Raw genomic sequence first — 20,760 nt, 5'->3', positions numbered from 1 at the left:
AGAGTGGGCTATGCACTGCTTGATCAATAGCATGAGTCACTTTCCAGTGGTTCTGCTACATGGAAATTCCATGCAATAGTTTTCCCCCCATGCCAATAGTACACAGCCCTCTGGTCACAGGGATTTCTGTCATGGACACAGACTCTCTCATAATCACCACTGGGTGTTTCCACATCAAGAGGATGCTACATGTTAGGTGTGGAGCAATTAACACGCAGGCTGGCTGTTAGGGACTGAGGTTGCATCCACATTTAAAGCACATTTAACATGGTTTCCCCCCAAATAATTCTGGGAACTATAGGGTGCTAATAACTAGCTCTGTGAGGAGGGGTAATCAAGAGCTTCCAGGATTATTTAGGGGAAACGACATGCTTTAAATGCATGGTGCAGATTTGGCCTGAAGTTATGAAGCCAAAAGCCGCTGGAGAAGTTCCCCAAACTGAGCACACTGCTAAAATAGTGATGGAGGAAGACGCAGGTACCTTTCCCTTTCCCTCATATATTTGCTGGTAGAAAACACAGCTGCAGCTTGGATCCCAACAGACAAGGCAAAGGAAATAGGCATTTCCTACTAGCTGGACTAAAGTCATAAGCATCACCACTCAGCCATCACCACCCGTTGCCTCTTCCCTTCTGCTACCTGCCAGAAGACTGGCTCTATCCAGTGCCACTTTAATCAGTGAAAAACTGATCAAGTGCCATGCTAAATGGTCCTTGTGCTCAGCCCCTAATGGAGGCCATGTGCCCTCTCTGGTAGTCCTCATCAGTGCCGCTGGGGCGATCAGAAAACAAGCCCGCCCTGTCACCGCAACCTCAGCCAGCCACACATGCAGGCATTTTGAGCTGGAATGTTGTGACCAGGCACTCCAAGAGAGAGAGATTTCTATCTTGAAGCACCAGGTGATGATTTTTATTTGTTCTCACTGCATTTGGCTGGAGAAGGAAAGAGGAAGTCAGGGTGCAAATGCCTGTGTGACTGGCTTGTGATGCTCTCAGACGCCCAGCCTGTTCCTTCTCACCAGTGGTCTGAGCAGATGTTTATTTCCCAAAGATGCTTGCACACAGAAACACAATTTCCCAACACATGACAAGGGAGGTGTCATTTGCTTGCAGCTGCACTGTGCTCTCCTGCTTTCATTAAAGTAGCCAGCCTCAAAAACTCTTTAAGAGATGTAGAAAACACTGTGCAAGGGAAGCGCTCCAGCTCGTTCTGATCTCCTGCTCCCAGGAGAAGCTATTATCACCCTACTGCCATTAGCACAGGCAATTCAGAGTTGATGAAAAAGCATCCCTCACTGCAACCACAGCAGCCAGCTTCAGAAAAACATTCCCCGCTTGCCCCAAGAGCTGGAATCAGTCGAGGCCCTGGGGTGGACCCTTTGGAGACGCTCTAAGGCCTTCACAGTCAAAACCCCAAGAGCAGCTGCATGGGCTGTGAGATGCTGCAATGGACAAAAGAGGCAGAAGGACAGAATGACCAAAATGGGGTCCCAGATAAAAGTGCCTGTGATGTAGGGAATCAAGCCTCTTGGATGGCAGAGGGAAGACTGGCAGTACAAAAGAGTCCAGACAGATTGCAAAAGGTCATGTCAGGACCCCCATCACTGGTCGCTTCTTGACTTTAGAGCATGCATTATCTACAGCAGCAGTCATCTACACTGCCTATTTTCTTGTAAGCCCAAGCCTTCATTAAAGCAGCTCTAGTGTTTAGGTAGGGGGCTGTGGCTCTCCAAATGCTGCTTGACACCACCCCATCATCCCAGACCATTGGCTCTGAGGTTGATGGAGTCCAATGTTTGGAGTCCTGCATCCACCACGACCCCTCTGCACAAAGAACCATTCACTGAGGTTGTGAAAACCAAGCAAAATACAGACTGGGGCTTTCTTTAGGATGACTCTCCCTTCCCCCAAACCCCTCCCCAACCCGGGAAACCTGCCGGTCTGATTAATCATATTTTTCACAAAAAAAGTTAAATAAATGTTAAAGCATATCTTTTCCTGTAAAGGCCTTTAGTGTTAATCTGCTCTTACTGGGCAGATAATTCCTTCTCCCCACTGCAGTGACAGGCTGCTTGCTGTCTGAGCTGCATACTGTGGGCCTCAGGTAGGCAATCCACAAAACAAAACAGAAAACAACAAAAAGAAAACAAAACCAAAAGAAAAAACCAAAACAAGCATGTTAGAGAGACAAGTTCTGGCACATTTTTTGTGCACATCCAGGGAATTTGTATGGAGGAGCATTTAGTCCATGGACTCACCTTCCAAAGTGGTACTGCCTTAGTTAGGATTGCCATATTTCAAAAAGTGAAAATCTGCTGTTGAGCTTTTTCTTTCTTTCTTTTTTGACAAAGCTGTTGAGCTTCCAAATGCAGTATTCCAGGTATGTCTGCGAAATTCCGGGTGTATGGCAATCCTATCTTAGGGAGGTCACTAATCCATTCCCCCTGGGAGCCAAGGATGGATGAGCTGGAGGTCACTCCTGAATCCTCCAACTTGGCCTGCTGGCAAACAGAACACTCACTCCTCCCACCATGCCTGACACACACCTGGAACGCCATATTGTGTTAACACACAGTAGAAGGGGAGGGGCAGGGAAAGAGAGCAAATTCTTCCCTTCAAGAAAAGAAAATTTTCAGGGGATGGATGAAAAGGAGAGGAGTGGAACACCCCCCAGCACAGATGCTGCTGTTCAGATAAGATATCCAACTCCCTCCCCACAAACTCTGCATAATTTACTCTGACTTTAGATTGTGCTGTTTCTTGATGCAAATGCATTATTACGTTTGAACAGAGCGCTTCCTTATCTTGCATAATGTCCCAGCTTTAGTAGCTCAATCCTAGCACTGGGGATTTCCAGAAGGTGTTCTTTTCTTTTTGGGGTGTGTGTGTGTGTGTGTGTGTGTGTGTGTGTGGCAGGGGAGGGGAATGTTCCCAGAAAGTGGGTAACGCAAGGAGACATGAGGATCTGTTGTGGTCCAGAAGCACAATTGGAGGACACACGGCAGAGAAAGAAAAGCCAAGAATGAGTATTCTATCTCTCAAATTGTGGCAATCTCTGTAGATTTTTTTTTGCTCCCATGCTTTCAAATGTTTCTGTGACTACTATTTGGTGGCTAGTTACCCTTTTATCCCCCTTTCTCAAAGAAAGCTGAGATACTCAGAAATTCAAGCCAGATTATTGGATTCTGTGCAAAACCATGCACCATGGAATTGAAGGTGATAAAAGAAGAACTATATATTAGCATTAAGGAAGGTGATCCTGGATTTCTAAATGCAAAATCATTATGGGAATGTGGATTCTTTTCTTCTTCTTTTGGCGGTCGTGTGTGTGTGTGTGTGTGTGTGTGTGTGTTTTCTAGGTTCACTTATTCCCTAGGTAAGTAGTCTTCAACTTTTCCAGACCCAGGACCCATCTTAACCCAAACATGCATTTGGGGATTCAAAAAATAATAATCTATATATATCTATATACACTGTCATTTATTTGCATGGTACCGGTGCTGCTGTTCTGACCCATCTTAGATCAGATCCAAAAGGGAATCTCAACCCACCAGCTGAAAACCAATGCTCTAGGTCTCCTTTCTGGAGTAAGAAAAGCAAAACAAAAAACAAAACAAAACAAAACAAAACAAAAAACAAAACAAAACAAAAAACACCTCTGTTTTTAAAGCTGAGGTCCATATCAATAATACAATTGAAAGAAAAACTTGAAAGGCAGTCATGCCTTGTGAACGTGGCAGATAAATTCAGCAGCAAACACAAGAGCGTGCCTCAGGATCCTGCCAGTAGCCTTGAGGCAACAAAAACTAAATTTAACTAAGCCCACTTTAAGGCCATCTAAGCACCGTTGCTACCATCTTACAGTTACCGATTTCGCAGAGAGGAATGCCACCCACTTGCTGGGCACAGGGTCTGAAACTGACAGGAGTTGAGCCTGTACATTCCACTCCTAGGATTTGATTGCTTTCTTCTACTGCTACAGGCCACAGAACCAACACCAGCCACTCCCGAAAAGAAAGCATAAACAGTGCCATCTTCCCTCCGCTTACGCTGGGCAAAGGGGGAATACCTTTCACTCTGCTCCATCCAGTGCTTTTGCCTAGAATTCCCACCCAAAGCCCCTTCTTTGGGTCACTGTGTCATCTGGCACAACGTCTCTGGAAACAACAAGGAGCTCCTGGCTGTGCTCTAAAGGCTCTAGGATACTCTCTGCAGACTGAAAGCCAATGACAACATTTGCTACACACAGGATATGGTCTTGAAAGAAGCAGGTGCCACTGGACAAAGAAGTAGTGTTTACCAGTTGGGATCCCATATTAACAAGTAAACCACTGGACTAGAGTGTGCGCTAAACTTTCCTTCTTATGTTTTAAATGTGCGCGGGTTTTTTAAAACAACCACCCCCTTTCCCTGTGATGAAGCTCCTGCCAAACTCAACTGACAGATGCTTGAAAGAGTCCCTGTTGTCCAGGGAGCAAAGGGAGACACCACTGCATCTCAGAAGCCAGATATGGCACAGTAGTCATGGTCTTTCAGGCTTCGTGGACTGCGCCACCCCTTTTCTGAACGTAGCATGTTCCTTGTGATACTATGGACTGTTTCATACGTTCACAAAACCCTTACAGGAAAGGCACTTCTGCTCAGGGAACAAAATAAATCTGCCAGTAAAATGCCACATGGGATCACCAGAGCCTACTCGGGGTGAACATGCGTGGACTTGCTGCAACTCGCCAAGGCTTTCCAGCATGTACACATTCCATTTATACAATAATCCTCTGCAGATGATGCCTCCATGTCTTTTATCACAGTGATGAGGAAACTGTGGCTTCACAGAGGTCGTTGGATCCCAGCTCCCATCAGTCCCAGCCAGCATGGGCAGGGATGTTGTGAGCTGTCATCCACCAACTTCTGCAGAGCCACAGGATTCTTATCCTCAGTACAGAGCTCTTTCAGATCACTGGGTGATGTAGGACTTTGCTTGTTGGTTCCGGCCCTGAAATGGTGCACCCCAGGGAGGTGCTTGCCTTATGCATGTTCAGTGCAAGGCCTGAGGAGCCAACTCAGCAGTACTTGTGTAGGTCCTCACGTGATCAGAGCTCCAATGGCGTAGAAGGCCTATGGCCCTTTGCAGACCATGTGCTGAGTTCCCAGACTCAGGTATATAGTATTGTGAGTGGGTATATCAGCTGTGGTCCCATTTCCTCCTCCACACACAGTCCAAACGCATGGAGGCAACACCTGCAGGTGGGCAACACGACCCATCTCTAAGATACCTGTGACGCTAAATATGTGTGACAATCTTGTCTTTTCTAGGTAACAGCTTGGGTTCCAATTCTGTTTGGCACCCTCTCAAAATGGCGGGCTGGGAACTACTAGGTGTTCCAAGAACACTCTTTCCACACAAAAGAAAAAAGAAAAGAAAAAAGAAAAAAAGGGGTCTTGCTTTTCAACTTCCTGGCAACCAAGAAGGGACCGACCCACCCAAAGCCCTGCCATGACACCCTTTTCCCCACCAGAAATGAACAAGGCATGCCAACTCCCATCGGAGAAAATTCAGTAGTGCTACCAAATAAAAACAAAAACAAAATCCAGTTCACGAAACACCACCCACACTCCTCCAAGAGGGTGTGCCAAAGAGGTGGGTTTTCCTTGGGATATAAGCTAGCCCAGTGTGGCAAGATGCTGCTCACCACGATAGGAAGCAGAAGCCCACCTTCCAGCCTAGTTGCACAGAAGTTCCTGAGGCTTGGGCTGGAAGGGAAGGGCCTTTCTGACTCAATGGCAGGTTTTCATCCCTGATACGTATGGGGACTCTTGCGGTCGGCAGTTGCATTCTTGCTGCCCAGGGTAGTCTATGAAGTCTGGGGCGGGCAGACCTGATATGACCATTAAAGATTTGTTCCAAATCGTGAAGGTGGGGCAGACCGGCAGGATGAAAGATATCTCGAAGGTGTGCAGGTGGAGAGAGTTGGCTGGGTCGTAGAAGGACAGCACATTGTTGTCATAGTCCAGGAGGATGCCCAGGCGCTTCATCTGCGGGTGAACGTCCACCAGCATCTCCTTGTTGTTGTGCCGCACCACAAAGTTGTTGTTGCAGCGGGAGAAGACCCAGGAGGAGGAGTTCTTGCCAATCCACTCATTCTTGGGGGCCGATTTGTAGGCGATGCCAATTGCATACCTGGAGAGGCAGAAAAACAAACAAACAGTGGCATTCAAGAGACTAGCTGAAACAAGAGATAAGAACTGGAAGTCATGGGCTGGTGGTGCAATCTTAAAATTAACCATGTCTACCCAGAAGTAAGCCCATTCAAGTTACCTGGTTTACCTCCAGGTAAGTGAGCAGGGTATTGCTGTCTAAATCAATTCAATCAGTCTGGCACAGAGTCTAAGGCTGTGTACACACCATACAGTTAAACCATATTATTTCCCCTGAAGAATTCTGGAGATTGCAGTTTACCCCTCATGGAGCTATAATTCTCAGCACCCTTAACAAACTACAATTCCAAAGATTCTTTGGGAGAAGTCACGTGCTTTAAATATATGCAGTGCATGCAACCCAGGTGCTGGACTTCAACCAGGGAAGACCAGATTCTAAATCCCCACTCTCTTTTTGAAAATGGGGAACCATCTCAATCGTGCAACTCAAATAAGCTGCTCGCTTTCATCCAACTATACTGTTGTTGTCTCACCTAGCCCTACCTGGAGATGCCGGTAAGTGAACCTGGGAACTTCTCCATGCAAAGAAGACGCTCTGCCACTGAGCTGCAGTCCTTTCCCACTCTAAGCCTTTGTAGGCAGGTTACAAATCAAAACCCATTGATCAAACTTACCACTGAAGCACCTAGCTAAGGCTCAGTGACAATACATGCAATGAGAAGCCAGCCCTTAAGTCAGCAAAGTGTAAACAATGGACTTGCACAAAATTTGAAGTGGTTCTCTGGCCATGGACCAACCAGGTAGAACCCAGCGTTTTTTGTTTCGGATGGGGACAAAAGAAGAATGGCTGCTGGCTCAGAGGAGGGCAATTCAATTGGAAAACTGGGGTGTGTGTGTGTGTGTGTGTGTGTGTGTGTGTGAGAGAGAGAGAGAGAGAGAGAGAGAGAGAGAGAGACTATGTTTCAGTGGTAACCATTGGAAGATGCAAGTCCACCCCCTGCCCACCCCCCACTGTGCCTTTGATCAATGCATTTCTGTGTGACACATGCCCCGAGGCTCGCTTTGAATCACAGCAGCCGTTCCCTGGCTCAATTATATGTGCCCTCCCTCCCTGCAGCGCAGAGTGAGCAGCACCGAGGCTCACGTACCTGGAAGAGTACACACACAGCCTGCGCTGCTCTCGCTGCCGACGTGTGTTTTTAAATGAAGCCCTTCAGCGAAAGAGACTTGATGAAAACGGCATTCTTAGAGGTATGCGTTTTCAAAGCAAGAGCAGTTCCCAACAGCTTCTGCTGCCCCTACGCAGGTGTTGCAAAGGGGACTTGGCTGGCAGGGCCGTAGGAAAGTAGCAGGTTCCTTGCTGATGGGCACAATAAACCAGCAATCTATGCCTGGACTATAAGCCTGGGGACTCAGCTCTCCGAGTAAACGGGAGGGAGACAGGCTCATTCCTTCTTCCTCCCAGGCACCGTGCCCCTGCTTATTCTATGTTAGGCTCAGCACCAACAGCAGAGCCACTTACCAGGTGGAGGAGCCGACTGTCACCTCCCAGTAATGGCAGCCGCTGTCAATGAAAATGTTGCCTGCGGCACCATAGCATCCTGTCCCGCTGAACCTCTCGGGAGTGTGGCTTTTTTTCAGGGAGCTCTCGTCCTTCTCCATTTGGAGCCCATCGTTGGAGATCTTCAGCTTCTTGTGTGCCATTTTGGGGTCCAGTTTGAAGGGCTGGCCTACGAGCACCAGAAAGAGAACAAAGGTGACGCAGGGCAAAGAGAAACTTTAAAAAGGGAGAGGCCCCCACCCCTCCCAGCAGCTTGCTTGCTTTGCTTATTTCCCACTTTCAGAGCCCAAAGGAGGAACCCAGAGCTGCTTACAATCATAGTAATAATTGTAATGATAAGTTTTATTTTAATTGATTGTAAGTTACACAGGGAGCCTTTTTGGCTGAAGAGTGGGGTACAAATATTCTAAACATACATACATGCATACATACATACATACATACATACATACATAAATACATAAAACAAAACCAATTTAAGAGAAGATAGCTTACTAAAGGTTGAATAATCATAAACATGCTCTGGAGATAAGGCAGTAGCATAAATAAATATGGGTAACGCAGTATTTCTGGAGGCTGGATGAGAAGGCATATGAGCCTCCTAAGACAAGGAGTTCCAAAACTCCCAGGTTTGTTTGTTTGTTTCATTTCCAATCAGAACTATTGTCCCTGTTGGGTTGGCTTTAAGGAAGGGAATGCAAGTGCCCACTTTAGGACCATAGAAGGCTCCCTATAACCAGCCCCGGTCAACAATCTGGCTGCAGCTCTTTGAGCCAGCTGAAGTTTCTGAGCACTTTTCAAAGGCAGCTCCACACGTTACAGTAGACCAAAGGGATGTAACTAAGGCATGCTGGGATACCTCAAGTCAGTAGAGTATGAGACTCTTAATCTCAGGGTCATGGGTTCGAGTCTCACATTGGGCAAAAGATTCCTGCATTGCAGCAGGTTGGGCTAGATGACCCTTGTGGTCCCTTCCAACTCTACAATTATATGTGTCAATGTGGCCAAATCAGGCATCTCAAGAAATGAGCGCAGCTGGCGCACCAGCTTTAACTGTACAAGTACATTCCTGGCCACCACAGAAACCTAGGCATCCGTGCTCAGGGCTGAGTCCTGGAGCAAGTCCAAATTGCAAGCCTGTGTCTTCAGGGGGAGGGCTACCCCATCCAGCCTAGGCTGAATCCCTATTCCCTGCTCTGCCTTCCAGCTGACCAAGAGCACCCATCCTGTTTGGATTAAGTTTCCATTTGTTCTCACATTTCTAAGGATCCTGTCCACATCCTCAGGCTGTACAAATTGGAATGTATCATTAACACTGGACAAGCAGAGGCCAAAGTTACATCCACCAGACCTGTGTCAACTATAGTGTCCAAGTCAGAAGAGTGATTTTGTCATAGAAGTGCTGAGCAAATTGTTCACAGCAGGCCTTCGATTGGTCTAAATTCTCCTTATGTGGGCCAGAGTGTAAAAGATCCCTGAGCACTGAAAACAGCTGTGCTGGACAGCTCCTCACTGATGCAATGGAGGTACTGTATAGAGAAAAAGGTTTATTCACAGTTCACACTGCTACAGAATAGGTCTTCAAAGATACTCCAGCCTGCATTCAGTTGGACTCTGAGTTTTCCACCAACATCACTCTAGTTGCCGTCTCATGCAATTCATTGTCACTAGCTCCCCAGAGAACCAGGAAGCTGGTTTGGATCCACTTCATGAGAGGGGATGATCAGAAGCGATCATGTCCACCATCCTGGTCATTTCTCCATTCCAGAGATCCAACAGGGCTAATATATCTATCAAATCTTGCATGTGGTCTAAGCTTCATCCAGGTGGTCCACATGTGTCTGTTGATTTGTAGCTGAAGAAGGGAGATGGCACACGTCCATTGTATTAAACATTAATGTTGATTTTCAATTGTATTTCTGTTGCTTCTTTTATTTCTTCCTGGCAGAAGTCTCTCCCCACCTGGAGATGCTGGGGACTGAACCTGGGACCTTCTGCATTGCAAAGCAGATGCTCTGCCACTGAGCTACAGCCTCCTCACATTTTTAAAGACAGATCTTTCTGCTCTGGGGTTGCTAACAGACAGCCAGGGAGATATTTGTGCAAGGGACAGAAATGGAGATGGAGACCCAGCAAAGCAGGGGAAAGTCGGGTCTAAGTGAGTTCCTTAAGGGCTTTATTCTCTATTAACATTAATGGGAGTTATTCAGGCACATTGCAGGGAGAGCACAGCCCCCTTAAGTGCTGGTGTAATAGTCTTACAGAGCGGCAGAGACCATCAATGCATCATTTAGTCGTTCTCGCCCACATCCACAGTCACTCCCCACAACAGACGCTCTGTTATTACATCCTACAGGAAAGCACGCCTTCGCAGCTTCACAGTAATTTTTCCAGCACCGATGGAAGGTCTCGCCTTCAAGGGACTTTTCCTCACATGCAGGCTCAGGCTGCAGAAACCAATCAAAGGCAGAAAATGAGGGGCTTTTTTTGTAGATTCTACCAGGCGACCGTGGCAAGACTCAGCCCTCAGCCATCAAAGTACACACTTTCCAAACCTGTGCAGAACACTGGGAGGGGGGAATATTCCATTGCTTAAGACAGTGGCGCCGTCTGCACTACACATTTAAAGCAGAATAATACCACTTCAAACTGCCGTGGCTTCCTCCAAAGAATCCTGGGAACTGTAGTCTGCAAACAGACTATGAAGAGTCCCTTCATGGAGTTAAAATTCTCAGTGTGGCTTAACCCCTCTTCCTCAGCCTCTCTGCTTCTAGGTTGTTCCTTTGCTGCATGCCTAGCACCCTTTCTACTTCCAAGTACCTGCTTCCTCTCCAGCCACTGGGAGCTGAACCTCTTGAGCACTCAGATGAACCACATCGCTTGCAGGTGAACCACATTCCAGGTGAACCACATCACTTGCAGAACATTCCCTTACTGGTTCACTCATAAGAGCAGCTTGGCTGGATTAGGCCAAAAGCTCATCTAAGCCCAGCATCTTATTCTCACAGTGGTCAACCTATGGGAAGTCTACAAGTAGGACCCGAGATCAACACAGCTCTCCTCACTTGTCGAAACAAAATAAAAAAACTCCTTCCAGTAGCACCTTAGACATCAACTAAGTTTGTTATTGGTATGAGCTTTGTGATTACCAAGCTTTGTGATATGAGCTTTGTGATCACTTGTCATTACCAGGAACCGGCATTCAGAGACATACTGCCTACCACAGTGCAGGTAGAACATAGGCATCATGGCTAGTAGACAGGTGACCATATTCTTCATGAATTTCTCTAGCCCTCTTTTTAAAGCCTTCCATTAAGAGACAGAATGCAACACTGGTTGGAACTTTGGTCAGCTCCAGTAAAAGAAATTCTCATGACAGCAGTGGGGAATCTCCAGCGCATGAGTCTAATCTATGTCCACCTGCCCCCTAAGGATGTAAGACGGCATCATTTTCAGGTCTGTCCTGTATTCATGGCATGCAGCACAGTTTCCATGCCTCTGCAGTTCGTCCTCCATAAAAATCCACTTTATTCATCTTACTGCCTGCTATGGCAAAGTTACCTAACCTATGCAACTTATTATAGAAATTCTGTCAAGTTACATTGCCATTACGTTATTCCACCACACTCATTTCAATGAAAAGGAAACACAATGCAATAATAATAATAATAATAATAATAATAATAATAATAATAATATTGGGGTAGAGGGGGTGGGACACACATATAATCAATTATGTATTGTTTGGAGGCAGAAGGCAGCAACCATAAATACCAACTCTTGTTTCCATCAGAATTCTATCTGCTCCACACCTGATGTTGGTTCATGGGGGTGGGGCTGCTGGGCAGATCTAATTCTCCACCCACTTCACAAGATTCATTGCAGCCACCATCTCCACTGCAATCACATTGGGAAAGACTGTGCAACCTGAGGAAAGCACCACCAGACAGGCTGTTCCGAGGGGGAGGGCGGGGCTGCCGCCCATCTGCTGGTTTTGGCCACCTGCAGCTGCACATCTCAAGAGTTCCTCAGAACCTATCCTGGTTAATATGCCGCTGATGATAACGGGCAGGTCTCTAAGCCCAGCTGGCACTGCAGCATGCCGGCTCCTCCTCGAGGGTGTTCTTGAGCTTTGTGGAGTTACTGACTTCAGTCGTAGCCGAGTTCTGCAAATTCTTGAACAATTATATGACAGGAGAGTATACATGTGCATTTTCTGGAGGGGCAGTAACAGAATACTTCTATTGCTCAACAGAAGCAGATGTGCAGACAAAGCCCACCTGAGCATATCTCTGTTGGTTTTCTGTGGGGGTGGGGAGCTGTCAGACTTATCTATGGAGGGTGGGGGGCTTTTGAGCATTAAAGCTGTTGAATGTTTATTTTATGTGTTTTTTTCTTCCTGTTATCAATGGCTTTTACAGACTTTTGATATTGCAAGAGTGCTTGTGCTCACACTCTTCCCTGGAGTGCAGGAAAGACAATATTTTAGGAAAAGATGAAAAATACTAAACACATAAATGAATGCAAGCCACAAGTACAAAAACAGGAGGTATGTGGCAGGATTGGATGACAGTGATTTATTTCAAGGAGGGGGAAACATATCTTCTAAATATGATGATAACTAGGTATCCTACTCTCCCAATTACCAATGGCAAGAAAGATGTGGTGGTTCAGCAATAGTCACACGGTGGCATGCAGAGAACAGTTCAAAGTGCCCTGCCAAGTGCCCATGCATAATTCAAATCCTGCCTTCTGGGAAAAGCAAGCACTGGGAGTGCTTGAAAATAAGGCGCAGGCAAGCTTTGGGCTGGGTATGAATGGCTCAGTTGAGCAAATCTTGCTCCTTGAGTTCAGAATGGTCTCAGTGGAACAACTACTCTTTGCTTTCTATCCAGTTACCCTGACAGAAAATCAAATGCAAGCATCTGCAGCCCACCTAGGAACATCATCCCAAAGGAAAATGGCCAAGCTACCTATCACAAGATCCTGGCATCTGGCAAAGTACCCTTCTGGTTTGTGGAACTCTTTCTTGCAGATGTGTCCTGCAGGACCCCTTGGAACAACTTTAATTAAGAGGCCGGGTAACATTGGAGAGCCACAATAGTGATTGTGCATCTCTCCATTTGAATGCCCTTCTACTCATCCCCTCGGGGGCTGGAAGATGCCAGTACAGTTTCAATGGCCAAGCAATCTTCCTGGCGTGACAGCGGGGTGGGGTGGGGGTGAGGGGCAGCGCTGTTTCTGCAACAAGACTCTTTATTTCAAATCGGCAATATAATTGCTAGGCTTGGAATTTCAGCAGCACGTTCTTGAAATCTCTTGCTCCTTATTTGACAAGCGTAGGAAGTCAAAAGCTGACAGATCCACAGCAAAGAATCTGAACCAAGCCTTTGATTGGGTGCTCAGTTAATCTAGCAAATGGAGTTTCTCTGTGCAGAGCACTTAGCTGCATCCTAATCTCTCAGCTGACTGGCAGAAAAGGCGGCTGGCCACCCCACCTTACCCATATCCTTAATTCTCAGCAATTTATTGACGCATGTTTACTCCCCTCCGACGGAGGTGGTCTGTTAGCACTCGGCTTATCTGTCAAGCTAACAATTCAATCCTCTTTGGAGCCCACGCAAAAATCCAAGTGATTAAAATCATAAAAGGAGAGTGAGGTCTATGGTTTGGTTTTTCATCAAAGCTGAGCCATTTGTCTCCAACATACGGGGCAAGTTTTATTTGGTATTTATATCCACGCAATGTGCCTTCTCAGGGAGTGATGGGAGTGGTAGGAAGCAATAAATCATTTTAAAACACCCAGTCAAGTACAGCAGGTAGGACAGGATTGAAACATCAAGCAAAACACAGAGAGGCAGAGCTTCTGGGAAATTAGGGGGGGGTCCCCACACAAAATTCAGCTTCTGCTGGCCATGCAAGGCTGTGCCAAATTATAAGACAGAGCATGGCGCACCAGAATTTCTTGTACAACCTGACACCTTCCATCTCTGCCTCTGTTCTCCCTACATGCATTGCCTACCTTCACACTACTGTCAAAAGTCTAGTGACTTGGATCCTCTTATAGATATTCATAGAAGAAAAGCTTCCTGTCTCCTCTTCCCCCCTGCAGCCAGCTGTGACACCCCAAATGCCTCTGTGGAGGAACTGGGTCCCTATTGAGTAAAGTGAGATAGGGAGTGGGGGAATTCCTGGAAAGGAAGGAGAAAAGGAAGGGCCAGAGCTCTGTGGTGGAGCTTTGCATGTAGAAGGTTCCAGGTCCAATTCCTGACATCTCCAGGGAGGGCTGGGAATGTCAGTACTGAACTAGATGGGTCAATGGTCTAATTCAGTGCAAGGCAGCTTCCTACACCCCATGGGAAACGTCCTTCCCATGAACTTCCTTAATTTGAGGAAGTCAATGTCATAATAATGGCAAATTACTGCATCCATCTAGCTATGTGCAGAGACCCTTGAACTCAGCCTTCCCCAACTTGGATGTTTTCAACTACAACTCCTATTAGCCTAAGCCAGCACTGCCACTGAATGGTTTAGAGTCTGGAACCTAGAATGTTCCAACTGGAAATTTATGGAGAAGCAGCACTATTTTCACCATCCATTTACTCATGCCCAGTGTGTTTCAGGCCCTTGGTTGTCACCATGTGTCTCTGTTCCCCTGGCCATTTCATCCCAACACTGCCTTCCCATCCCCTTTTGCAGCCAGCAGGGGTATCTTCACCCTTGTCCCCACCTTGCTTTCGTCTACCATAAAAGAACTAGCAAGCCAGCAGCTGGGGGCCACAACAATCCTGCCAACAGAAGGAGCCCAATGCAGCCTAAATCAAGACACTAAGTGAGCCCAGCATCCCTACACAGAGATCCATTGTTCATGGAGCCTCAGTAGCGGCCAAATATCTAGGGACCAGGGCATCTCTAGGAATGAGTTCTGAATAACTGGCCACTTTGTAGAAATTGCCGAGATGGACAGGGTTCCCTAAAGGTGACACACACTGCAGGGGGGTTCCTGAGCTAAGACTACAGCCCTGAGCAAACCATACATCTGTAAAGGAGCCTTGAATGCAACCCATTCACACCCTGACTTCCCCTCCTCATTTGCTGCTTGGAAGAAAGGCATGCCTGGAGACACGTACTGTTTGTCTTGAGCCTGGCGGGTTCGCTGTTCCGGCTGCCAGCCTGGTTTATCGCCTTGACAAGGAAGATATATCTTGTGCCACTCTGCAGCCCATGCACTGTGTAGTGATTCTGCTTGATGTTGGGGACGATCATCCAGCTGTCCATAGAATTGTAGAGGCCTGCAGGAGGGAGCACAGAGGATATCAGAAAAGGTCTGCAAAGGGCCCATTGAGACTAACATCCTGCGTCCTACAAGGGGCGACAAGGTGGCTTTTGGAAGGAAGCAAGTAAGCACCAGGTGCCCCTCGGCGCTCATCCCCCAGCAACTGGAATTCCAAAGCATCCTCTCTCAGGATACAGAAGTTCCAATTAGCTAGAGAGGGACAGATCAACCAATTTCCGGACCATGTCAGTTTTGCAGGTGTTCAACCATTAAATTATTTCTATCCTGTTTCCCACCCACCCCCATCCTGCTTTTAAGCCTGCACAAAAACGAGCATTTAAATGGCACACATTTTGCCCCAAAATGTGCATTTTGTACACATTTCTCCCTCAATGATACATTTAGCCTGCAAGATATGCATTTTGGAACACTTTCTTTTTTTTTGTTTAAAAAACCTGCTACCTGCATTGCAAAATGTGAAGAGTGCCTGCACTGTCAGTATGGGAAGTGTAGATTAAGGCTGGTTCACTTAAAAACATAGACCAAATTACATTATCACCAGCATCCCTACAGTTAGCTATCATGGCCACTGCCTGTTGCTGGAACCTACCCACCGCCCCAAATAAATCTGTCTAATCCGGAGAGTGGGCTAACATCTGGTAACAGAGACAGAAAGCAATGGAGGAGGCAAGTGCAAGGCAGGCTGAGAGTGCGCATCTTTTCAGTTGATTTAATCTCTTGCCTGGCAGGTTCAGAGGAGCCTGCAGGAGGGAGAGCAAAAGAAAAGAAGCAGCGGAGAGTGGCTCGTTTCATTATGGCATGGGAACTAAGCTCATTAAGGCCAAGCTGGCCCAGCCAAGAGGACCCCTTGGTGGCCAAACGGGCTGGAGGTCACATCATTGGCAGCCTGTTGTCGTAACTCTTGCTTGAGGAGAAAACATGCAAGAGTTCTGGAGACGGATCAAAAAACATTCCAGGGAGGGCTGCTGTTTCCATGCCCTGCTTGGGAGGCTCCCAGAAACATCTGGCTGGCTACTTTTGGAAACAGGATGCTGGGCTGATCTAGCAGGACAGTGAAGTATCTATGAAAGTCGGTAGGGAGATAACAAAGCCAAGAAGAAGATAAGATGTGCAGACTAAATGCAGGAAGTGGATTATCTGGCTCTGCCTACAACCTGAAGGGCCCTGGAAGAAGTGCAGCAATAGGAGATAACAGCTGTATTATTAACTGCCTGGGTCAGCAGACCCAGCAATACCAATTTCTTCCTTCCCGTTGTAACTCTGGATCATGTAACCCAGTGAGACCCAGAGGGTGATACAGCCATCAAGCAATGTATGCACCTAAAGGAATCCAAGATCTGGGTGAGTTCTTAGACAAAAACAAACAAACAAAAAAAAGGGACATGCAAAAAACATACAAGATTTTTAACTGCAAAATGGAAATTTCAGTACGATTTTTAAAAGCCTGTTTGTTTGTTTGTTTGTTTGAAAAAAGCAACATCTGCATCAGTAGTATCTTAGTGTTAGGCAGCAAAAGATCCAGTAGTAGCTTAATACTGATTTCCCTGTCAAAGGTTGAAATACTAATGATGTAGGTATCTTGAAAAGAGTGTGATTCTTCAATTCTATTCCCATTTATATAGGATTAAGTCCCACTGCACTCAATGGGGCTTAGTAGACATGATGCATAGGGTTGTACTGTATCTCCCTCTGTCCTCCTGGGCACAAATGGATGAGTGCAGCGTCCTATGTAGAAGTGATGCTGCTCATACTTTCTCAAAGCAAAGGGATATGGGATAGACACATGTTCACTTTTCAGCCTGGGCGCAAAATTATTTTTATCTACCGTATTTTTCCCTCTATTACACGCAGATTTTTTCTCCTAAAAAGTAAGGGGAAATGTCTGTGCGTGTTATCGAGCGAATGTGTGGTCCCTGGAGCTGACAAGCGCGAGTGAAGGCAAAAATCAGGCAAATATCAAATCGTCCGGAGAAGGGAGGAAAGAGGAAGCTGCTGCTTTCCTGCATTCTGCCTCAGGGTCTTACTGCCCACCCGCTTCTGTTTCCTTACTGTGTTTGCTCAAACGGAACAAAGAGCAGAGAAAACCCCTCCCCTCCAGGCAAGCAGAGTGGAAAACAGATTCCTCTCCGTGCGTCTGGGACTCGAAGGCAACATGCAGGTTGGGGGGGGGGGGAGAGAGAGAGCTGGTTGGCTTGTGGGGGGGGGGACTTTTGCCTTCCTTTCCTCCCTCCGGTAAAACCCCTCTCCTGCATTCTTAGCCAGCTGCTTCTCTGCACACCCCTCTCCTTGTCGCTTCTATGTTTTTCCTTCCCTCCCTACTTAAAACGTGGTTCCAATCACGGATCCACATGGATCCTCAGGATCTTTGCATTGAGTCACCCCAAATTCACCATCAGATCACATAGCAATGATCTGATGCAAAAACAGGGCTGCAATAGTGCAAAAACATGGTTACAAAGCATGGATCCACATGGATCCTTAGGATCTTTGCATTGGGTCACCCCAAATTCACCATCAGATCACATAGCATGTCCATGGCTACAGCCTGCACCAAAAAAATCACGCACCCACTGTTGCCTGGGGCTGCAATGGTGCAAAAATGTGGTTACAAAGCATGGATCCACATGGATCCTTAGGATCTTTGCATTGGGTCACCCCAAATTCACCATCAGATCACATAGCATGTCCATGGCTACAGCCTGCACCAAAAAAATCACGCACCCACTGTTGCCTGGGGCTGCAATGGTGCAAAAATGTGGTTACAAAGCATGGATCCACATGGATCCTTAGGATCTTTGCATTGGGTCACCCCAAATTCACCATCAGATCACATAGCATGTCCATGGCTACAGCCTGCACCAAAAAAATCACGCACCCACTGTTGCCTGGGGCTGCAATGGTGCAAAAACGTGGTTACAAAGCATGGATCCTCAGGATCTTTGCATTGGGCTACCCCAAACTCACCGTCAAATCACATGTCTGTGGCCGCAGCATGAAGCACAAAAATGATACATCCACTGTTTCATTCAGATTTTTTTTTCTTGTTTTCCTCCTCTAAAAACTATGTGCGTGTTATGGTCAGGTGCGTGTTATCGAGCGAAAAATACGGTAATTCCCAGAGCCTGTATCTAATTCCCAGAGGCATGGCTGCGGGAACCGTACATAAGTGAAGTACTTTATTCCTTAAGTTAAAGGTAAAGGTAAAGGGACCCCTGACTATTAGGTCCAGTCGCGGACGACTCTTGGGTTGCAGCGCTCATCTCACTCTATAGGCCGAGGGAGCCAGCGTACAGCTTCTGGGTCATGTGGTTAGCATGACTAAGCTGTTTCTGGCGAACCAGAGCAGCACACGGAAACACTGTTTACCTTCCTGCCGGAGTGGTACCTATTTATCTACTTGCACTTTGACGTGCTTTCGAACTGCTAGGTGGGCAGGAGCTGGGACCGAACAATGGGAGCTCACCCCAGCACGGGGATTCAAACTGCCGACATTCCGATCGGCAAGCCCTAGGCTCTGTGGTTTACAGAGCGCCACCCACGCCCCATTCCTTAAATTAGGGTGGCATAAACACTCATGCAGGGTGTTTGAAAGGTTGCTGCAAATATAACCTGGGTTAATAATGAGAGGGTGTACAAGCTGGAAGAGTTCAGCCTTGGCAAGGAGACAAGCCTTAACCCAAAAGTAGGTAGTCCAAAGCTGTGTATTCAGATAACACAATGCTGGGCTCCAAAGCAGACTGGCAAACGCCCCACTGTAGTCGTGATCCAGAACTGCTATGTCCTATCTGGGAGGCGGTGCTTGTGTGGCAGAAAGGCCTGCATGGAAAAGTGCTGCTTTTGTCTAGCACAGCATTGCTCTGTGTAAAAGAAGAAAGTATTTCTAGAGAGACTTGATGTTTGCTAATGTGCGCCCACACCTAGGAACTGTAATTTGTTAAGGATGTTGGGAACTGTAGCTCTGCAAGGCTTTAAACTACAGTTCCTAGGATAGTTTTGTTTTGTTTGTTTTTTTGAGGAGGGATATGCTTGAAATGTGATCTATATGTATGCTATGGGTATTAAAAGTTAATGGAGCTGCAACCCAATTATCGGAATGTTAACAGTTATATCAATTAAATTAGTTATCAATTAAATTGCACAAATTTGCATGCTAATAGAAACAATATTTCTGAAGTATTTTCTTTGTTTTCAGGTGGTGTGCATGTACGCCATGCATTGCCTTACAGGAGGCAGTTGTTCGTCTGGCAACAGCTGAGAGGTTGCCTCTAAAGATGGCACTAGCTACTTCCAGTTTTTATAAGCACTTGCTTAAAACATTTTTCTAAAGTCCCTGCTACTTGATTAAACGGGAACACCTTTTCAGCCATTCCAAAGGTTTTTTAAAAATTGATTAACCCAACTGATAGGACACCGAAGTCCCTTGTTATATATTGGGTTTGAACTAGCTTTGCGGCTGGCTCTCTTGCAAAGATCAAGTAGTAAAACAAAATAAAGGGGCAGATGTCGAATTCTGTTAAGGGATCTGCTTTTTTTAGTCAATTAGACTAGCTAATTAACAAACTGATAATTGTACACACCAGTGTGCCTGGAGTAAGCTTAGTGGCTCACAAAGGGGGTGGGGTGGGGAGAGATTCATTGCCTTTCCTACAGTACTGGCAGGGCAAGTCACAGCTTTAAGTGGAAACAAAGAACTTGGCTTGGCTTGTGCGTATATTTTCTGAAAATTCTCACCAAGCTCTGCTGAGGTCCTCTTGGGGTTCTGTTGCAATATGACATGAGATTTCTCGGAGGGTGAAGCTGGGTTCCACAACAGTACCACCATTTTTTATTTTGCTCTAGGCTAGGAATTTGAAACCTGGGGGCTTCCAGATGCTGTTGACTACATTTCCCACCATCCCTGGCCATAGGATTGGCACACTAAGGGAGTTGTAATCCAATAACATCTGGAGGTTACAGGTTCTCCATTCCTGCTCTACAAGGCTGTGGGCTCAAGAGACCCAACGGGAAATTTCACACAGGTAAGTGAGCGGCAGAGAAAGACGGAGTGCTCTGTTTCTTCCAGAGAGGCACAAGTTCCCCATCTCTACTCTAGGTCAGTCTTCCTCAACCTGGTGTCCTCCAGATGTTTTGGACTACAACTCCCATAAACCCCGACGCCATGTCCAAGGGTCAGTTACAGATCATTCTCTGTGCCAGGCTGAGAAAAGCTACAGTGGCCAGAACCCTTAAAAAAACCAACTACAATTCCCAGGATTCACCATGATGGTTAAAAGTATGAGAGTGCTTTCAATGGTGTGGATATGACCCGAGCTTCAGAACAGGATGGAAAATGGGTTTCCTGGCCTGACAAGGTAGAAGGTGACTATGGTCAAAATTTGGGGCTACAGAAGTAGAGGAAAGTCAGCCGATGAAACAGTCCTGTAAATGGAACTACTGGCCATACTTTTTGCATATCTGCCTTTCTGCCTCCCCAAATATAGGATACAGAGATCAAGACATGGAACCATAAGATGCTAATTCCTTGCTCACAGGCTACACAGTATGTTAAGCGATGAGGCATTGGCAGCTGTCACTTGCAACCTCTTGTTAATCCCTTCCCTGCCAAACAAAGTTTCCGCAGGAGTAATTAGACAAGAGAGACGTTTTCTATAAGAATTGTGATGTGATTTGGGGAGAAAAAGTAAATCGATCCTATTATTATTAGCTGACTGTAAGCGCACCTCTAAATGGGCTGTAATGCATGCTT

The 20,760-nt window shown here is 46.5% G+C and overlaps 1 protein-coding gene across 2 annotated transcripts in view; it reads right to left on the bottom strand.

The window, feature by feature from the left end:
* Positions 1-2,885: 2,885 nt before the first annotated feature.
* MID2 (midline 2) overlaps positions 2,886-20,760 on the bottom strand; it is a 205,356-nt gene continuing 187,481 nt past the window's right edge. For both annotated transcript variants that reach the window (XM_083595956.1, XM_083595957.1), the window contains exons 8-10: positions 14,848-15,009; positions 7,679-7,886; positions 2,886-6,178 (exon numbers count right to left, since the gene is read on the bottom strand). In XM_083595956.1, coding sequence (XP_083452082.1) covers positions 5,776-6,178; positions 7,679-7,886; positions 14,848-15,009 — 773 coding nt within the window. In that variant the 3' untranslated portion in view covers positions 2,886-5,775. The remainder of the gene's footprint in view (positions 6,179-7,678; positions 7,887-14,847; positions 15,010-20,760) is intronic.

This window comes from Podarcis filfolensis (assembly GCF_964270895.1).
Source record: "Podarcis filfolensis genome assembly, chromosome: Z".
In the NCBI taxonomy this organism is placed as follows: Eukaryota; Metazoa; Chordata; class Lepidosauria; order Squamata; family Lacertidae; genus Podarcis; species Podarcis filfolensis.
This window is presented reverse-complemented; position numbering and strand designations above follow the sequence as displayed.